The sequence below is a fragment of the Austrofundulus limnaeus genome, unplaced genomic scaffold (assembly GCF_001266775.1).
Source record: "Austrofundulus limnaeus strain Quisiro unplaced genomic scaffold, Austrofundulus_limnaeus-1.0 Scaffold238, whole genome shotgun sequence".
Classification (NCBI taxonomy): Eukaryota; Metazoa; Chordata; class Actinopteri; order Cyprinodontiformes; family Rivulidae; genus Austrofundulus; species Austrofundulus limnaeus.
The window spans coordinates 820,413-827,539 of NW_013952640.1; the positions used below are offsets into that span (position 1 = coordinate 820,413).

General features: G+C 38.2%; 1 protein-coding gene across 1 annotated transcript in view; it reads right to left on the reverse strand.

The window, feature by feature from the left end:
- emc2 (ER membrane protein complex subunit 2) overlaps positions 1–7,127 on the reverse strand; it is a gene marked incomplete in the record, with an annotated part of 47,778 nt that overhangs the window by 16,670 nt on the left and 23,981 nt on the right. The window contains 4 exon segments of the mRNA XM_014020054.1: positions 1,604–1,708; positions 3,394–3,504; positions 3,726–3,807; positions 6,232–6,291. Of these exon segments, the coding sequence (XP_013875508.1) occupies positions 1,604–1,708; positions 3,394–3,504; positions 3,726–3,807; positions 6,232–6,291 (358 nt within the window).

Here is a 7,127-nt window from a genome sequence, read left to right on the forward strand (position 1 = left end):
ATATATATATACGTAAATTCAAGGCCTTTTAAGACTTTTTAAGGATCTGCAGGAACCTTGCTAAAGGCAAACATACCGATACACCAAGGAAGACATCAAAGCATCAAGACAGAAAACTTAAAGTAGTGTCTCCAAAACAGGAAACGCACAACAAAACAAAAGAGGAACGAATGGGAGGAAACTGCAGTCAATGTCTGTGACCGAACTGTAAGAAACCGCTTAAAGGAAATGGGATTTACATACAGAAGAACTAAATGTAAGTCATCATTAAAACCTAAACAGAAAAAAAACAAGCAATCATGGACTATGGATGACTGGATAAAAGTAATGAATCATGAATCTGCATTGGGCAAGGTGACGATGCTGGAATTTTTGTTTGGTGCCGTTCCAATGATATTTATAAAGATGACTGAATAAAGATAACACAGTCATTGATGATATGGGGCTGCATGTCAGATAAAGCCACTGGGTAGATGGCTGTCATTACATCTTCAATAAATACACAAGTTTACGTTGATATTTTGGACATTTTTCTTATACCATCTAATTGAGAGGATGTTTGAGGATTATGAAATCATTTTTCAAGATGATAATGCATCCTGCCATAGAGCAAAAACTGTAAAAACATTCCTTGAAAAAAAAAAAAACAAACAAACAAAAAAAACAAAAACAATGGCATGGCCAGCAAATAGTCCGGATCTCAATCCAATTGAAAATCTTTGGTGGAAGTTGAAGAAAATGGTCCATGACAAGGCTCCAACCTGCAAAGCTGATTTGACAACAGCAATCAGAGAAAGTTGGAGCCAGATTGATCAAGAGTACCATTTGTCACTCATTAAGTCCATGCCTCGGAGACTGCAAGTTGTTATAAAAGCCAGAGGTGGTGCAATAAAATACCAGTGATGTGTTGGAGTGTTCTTTTGTTTGTTTATTTTTCATGATTCCATATTTTTTCCCCTCTGCTTGGCCAAAAAAAGTAACTGTTACTGACGACCACAATTTTTTTCTTGATTTCTTTTAGTGTTTCTTAAAGCCAGAAAGTTGCCATTTGAAATGGCTTTAGTTTTGTGTCATGTCTGTGATCTGCTTTTTTTCTACAAAATTAAACAAATGAATGAACATCCTCCGAGGCTTGGTGATTCCCTAATTTTTGCTAGGGGTTGTAATAAGTTGTGATAGGTAAATCCCTAGAATTGGAGTGTGCTTTATTTTTCTCATTACTGTAATTCATGATACAGTCTTTGTAGACACTTGTAGTTTTAAGTTCACATTAAAAGTAAATGTACACACTAAAAACACCTGGTTTGCTTTTACAATATTAACTGGTGAAAGGCAGCCTTCAGGATTGTGGTGCATTTTGGGATCATTTGGCAATGAATTCTTTTCACATTTTATGCAAACGAGAGGGTTTTCAGAATGTCTGGACACTGTGTGCAAGAATGCCACAAAAGCTAAATCAAAACAGTGGTTTTCGGAGTCTGGGGACTGAAGAGTGATGTGGGAAAAATTAAAGAGGTCTTTAAGCAGAGCATAGAGCCATCATAAAGACAGACAAATGAGGGACTCTATCATGTTTACATAAAAGTAACTATTAGAGACTCACCTTGTAAGCTCTGTTTATTTGATTAGCAGCCCAAGCAGCATACTTGATGTTGTCTTTCTTCACCTTGGCACTGACTTTAGGACTGGCAGCAATGTGACTTGCAGACTTCAGAAAAAAATAAATTAATAAAAATAGAAAACAGGAGGAAGAGAAGTAAAGAAAAAATAGTAGAAAGAGTTTTCTAATATCAAAAGTCTGTGAAACGGCAATAAAAGAATAATTGAGATGAATGTGCAACCACTCTTACCATCTACCACTCCACTAGTCATTGTGGAAAGAAAAAGCAGACCTTGGCCTGATGATACAGGGGAAATCATTTATGGGAAGGAAAAAGTGAGCATTTTAATGCTTCATACGTAAATTTTCACTTAACAGGGCCTAATTTCTCCAACACCATTGACTCTTGGTGATGAAAAGGCCTAGTATTTTTTGAAAAAAAAAAAAAAAAAACAACACAAGAGCAGTGCCTTGTGAATCAGTCTGTGCCTACCCCGACAGCTCCACGCTGAACCACAAATCCCAAGTCTTTCCCATGTTCTTGCCATCATCTCCACACAGCAAACCCCAGAAGGCTTACAAGGCCTGCACTTCAAAGCTCTCCCTACCAGTGTGTTGAAACTTTAACTACATAGCAATCAACCTGGTCCTGTTTCTTTTTGAGAAAATGGTTTGACTTCTGTATTTTTTGTAAGCATTTTCATAATATCTTTTTTTTTTACAACTCAAGAGAAACCTCAGTTTAGATGATGTCAACCTTGACAGGCTATCCCTGAATAACACAGCAAGCACCATTCTGTGGGAATCCCCACTTGTGCTGTCGGTAACTAACCCACAACCCAGCTGTGGTCAATGCTACCAAGTCTACTGTCACACTGACTCAGATGGCTTGAAATGGTGAAAGTTTTCTGCCCTTTCACTGAACTTCCTGCACCTGTCGAGATTTGAAGCAAAGCAACTAGTGCACAATTTGCAATCAAGACTGATCTGCGATGGATAAAGATTAAACTACATTTTGAGGAATTCATTAAAGATGTTAAAAAACCCTACTATTATGTCTCCAGACTTGCTTGAGGGCTAATAGAGGCAAATGTTTTGGATTTAACCCTGACTTGCACCTCCTGCACGTGCTGCCTCCACCTCTGTGAGGTTTCAGTGGATATGGACGGCAGAACAAAGGAAAACATTTAGGCTGCTCCTCCCCACCACCTTTTATTCCCTGCAATGTTTTGTTTATGTTTTTATGCCAGAGTTCCCTGGCACTAACATACAACATTTTATTTAAACATGTATGCAGATAAAAGTTTCAGCCCAGACCACAATACAATTGACACTTGATTGAATAATTTGGCAATGACAAAATACCTGCTGAGGTTGGACTACACTTTCTTAGAAATTTTTCTTTCGTTTTTTGTTTCATCTCTATTTAACTAAGCCAAGGATGAAGCCCTATCAATGGTTATGGTTAGTGGGGATGGATATAAAATTCATATGAGCGGGAGCTTCTATCAAAGCCCTATCAAACTCAAAGCAAAACTATTGTTAAAATAAAGGACTTCTGAGAGGCAAACTTTCCCAGTGCTGGGGTTCACTGAGTCAGCAGTGAGCTGACCTTTCTGAGTGCCCTTCTTATTTCCCCCACTAACACAGTCTTACTTAAATCACTGTGGCCAACCTCAACATTGACAAACCACAGGTTACAAAAATGGTTCTGTCGTTATTATATTTTTTTCTTTTTTCATTTTCTTTCTCCCTGCCTCTGTCCTCTATTTCTTCAACAAAGCATTACTCACCATATACAGACCAAACAACGCCCTCATGTTCCGGTTGTTCAGCCTCAGCGCCTGAGCAAAATACTTTCTGGACAGCTCAAGGTTTTCCAGCCCTCCCTGCGTGTACTTCACCTGTGTTAGGAGGTAGACACAGCTTTGTTGAAAGGCAACTCAAGCAATGACAGAATGACATCTGAATAAGCAATGCGTGACCACCCAGTGTAAACATCTTTTTTTGAGTCTAGAATAAATTCAGTATTTCTCGCTGTTCAAAAAAGCATCAGTGACAGAGTTAACGTTCCCACCACAGTTTGCCTTAAAGTTCGAAGGTAGACACCCAGGGGAGCACCCACCTCAGCATATTGTTCACAGTATAAGTGATTGTGAGGATTGGTCATCATCAGTTCTTCCAGACAAAATGCTGCTTTTCCATAGCTGCAGTAATGACAAAACAAACAGTAATCAACTGATACAGCTCAGGGATGGGTCATCTTTTAGCTTTCTACGCTGTGAAGCACAACTTATCTGCCTAACAACCTTACAAGCAAAAATTTAAATTCAAACTACAGAGAGTACAAGTCAGTTCACAAAGACATACAATTTATAATGTACACATGTACACTGCAGAAATGTGAATAAAATTCCACTGGATGAGAAAGTTTATTTACATGCACAGTAAAGGGTACCAAGTTTTCACAGCTGGCTAAGATAAAGCTTGTCTACTGTGGTGATGTTACCCATTTTTAGGACACAGAGGATCAGTCTTGTATGCCCGTGTGTTTTTTTGCCTGTAATGTGCAGTTAACTACCTTCCTGAGGTCAGCACTACAAAAAGAGCTGGCACACTGTACCTATACTCAGATGAGATCACTTCTCAGCAGCACACTATTGAGCTGTTGACCTCACACTAATCTGTAGTGATTTCCACTTCTAATGCAGTTTTTCTTTTCCCATGATATAGTATATTATTAAACACAAAGATATGAACGACTGTACAGCTAACAAAATACAAAAAATAAAATAAAATAAAAAACATCAGCGTTGTTCGTCTACCTTTAAACAAACTAAACCTTAAGGGGATTTTGTAATGATTAATCACTTTTTTAAAGCTTTATGTGACCTCTAAATTTCTATTTTTAAGTTTTGTGCAGCAACATTTCACACATTTCTCAACAAACAGAATTTTATATCGCCTTGAGTACTGAGAAAAAATGTGCGAATGTAGTTTTGTGGATACAAAAATAATCTAATTGTTGATTACGAGAACATCAAGTGCTTACCACTCTACCTAAAGTCATCAATGTTAACAAATTGAATATTTACCAGTATAGCCAGGCAAAGGTTAGGACACAGAGAGGAATAAACACTGAGAATGAACAGAGTAAAGGGGAACATCAGAGGGCTTGAAGGGTTTAGGGAACTGCTTACGATTACCATTTCCTTTCTATAAAGGCTTTCAGATGTGCTCGTGCAGCAGCCATGGCCTGCAACAGAGCTTGCTCCATCAGCCATCAACCAGAATCTTGTAACAGATCCAGAACCTTTCCTGTACTTTGTCTGAGCCATCTAACCCTACCACCTCTGAGCTACTCTATAGAAAGATTCCTAAGCTAACTCTTAACTGGACTGCTCAAGCAAAATTGTAGCTGCTGTGATGTGCAAGACTGTAGATTTTTACATGTTTCTCTTGGAGTGTAGTAAAACCATCAGTAGTGGTTTTCCAACAGTTTGATACCACATTAAGACTATGCAGAGGACAAGAATGGAATCAGACTTGGTAAAATATGTTTACAAAATTTATTACCATTTAACATTACATTTTGGATGACCAGTTAAACAATTTGGGTCAAACTCAGAGCAAGGAGCACATTCAAGCAAAATCTAAATATGTGGTTGTTATGTTAGGCAGGCAGAATTAGCAGGAATGCATAGCAGTTAGAAGGCTACTTATTGGATATTTCATGCTTTTGTTTGGGAGGCTTTATGGCTGTGTTGCCAGAGGAAATCCAAGGGTGATACCATTATCTCCTAGATAATCCCCAACACTTCTAATATCACACCATTCACTCCCACAGCCCCTTATCTAAAGGCGTGTCAATTTCTTTTCATTCTTTTCTTTATTTTGGGTAAAAGCTCCTAGTATCCCCTCCTCTTCTTCTTCCGCTTAGTCAGGCATTATCGCCGCTTGTTTCCAGAGAGACAGAGTGGACAACCGAGAGAGAGCACACTAGCTGTTTAATTCCCAAGAGAATATAGTGGTGCCCCCCCACCCCAAATCATGCTTTCTCAGTCAGAAAAAAACAAAGGTTGGTGATGAACCACACAAAATAAAGGTTGGTGATGAACCACACAAAATAAACTGTCTTCCCCTAACTGTGCAACACTCTTGGAGCAAATATTAGGCAAAGCAATGGCATGTCTACCTCAGGCCCTGTTTACATGTGAACAATCTCTAAAAAAAAAAAATTAGTTGCCAGAGGCTTGCCAGATAGAAAATGACAAATGTACTATTGCTTTAAATGTATTGTATCTAGACCCAGATTATCTTGTATGCTAAATGAGGGTGTGCTTTCTCGGCTAGTGCAGGGGGAACATGGTTGTACACAGGTGTTGTGTACATGAATAGCTGAACTGCAGCATAAATGCGACGGTTTCACTCAAAATCAGCATAGTGTGAACTGGGCCTCATTGCTGTAATTGTAGCTCCAGCATCAACATTTGAAAAACGTAATCAGTACTTTTAAGTTGACACAATTAAACAGTCATCATGCCAGATATATTTACATTGTTAGAAAGTCAAAGTATGTTCTTCAAGACATACTAAAACCACACTTCTGCTGAAAATAAAAGTATATTTACTCATGTTCATTGATGTAGAGATCTGATAATTCATGCCATGCTTCTTGGTCTCCAACAAACCTGGAAACAGACATTCACATTATCTTCTATTCCTGAAACACAGTGCATGTTTTTGTTACAAAATAACATAATGAAGACAGTTTTTATTACAACACAGGGTTCGACAAATCCTATTGCCTGACTACCCGGGGCAGGTAAAACTCATATTCGGGCAGGTGGGTGTGTCCCGATGCCTGCCCGACAGGCAGGTAAACCATTTCTTTTGTTTTTTTTTTTACTAAGGCCATTTATTGAAAATATTCTGAAAATAAATTAATATCGCGTTTTAAAACACATATAGAGAGAATAAATCCTCAAAAATTACTCCTCCCGCTGTAGAAAAGTTACGTCGTGTCACTGGATCATAATCTCTCCCCTCCCTCCCACTGCACGTCACGCAGAGCAAAGCATTAACAATCGTACATCCAAGTTGTCGGAGAAAAAACAGATTTTATGTATTGTTACCCACAGAGATGAAAAAAGATGTGGACGTTCGTTCAATCATAAATGCTTCTTGCTAATGTAGGCTTGTGGTCTGAGAGCGCAGAGCAACAGCGGATCAGTTCAACAGGCAGAAGCTCACTGTATGGCCGATATTGCATTTATTTGACTTCACCATTCTTACATTCCAGTTATCTGAAATTGTTTTACGACTAAATTAGACATATTAGTTATTTAAGATAACGACAGACTGACAGACAGACAGACAGACAGACAGACAGACAGACAGACAGACAAACTTTATTATAGACTCAAGGTCCAATTAGCATAAAAAAGAAGATAAAAACACACACAACAAAAGAATAAAATAATAAAAAAAGTACAATAAGGTTCTATAAAATAGCAAACAATATTAT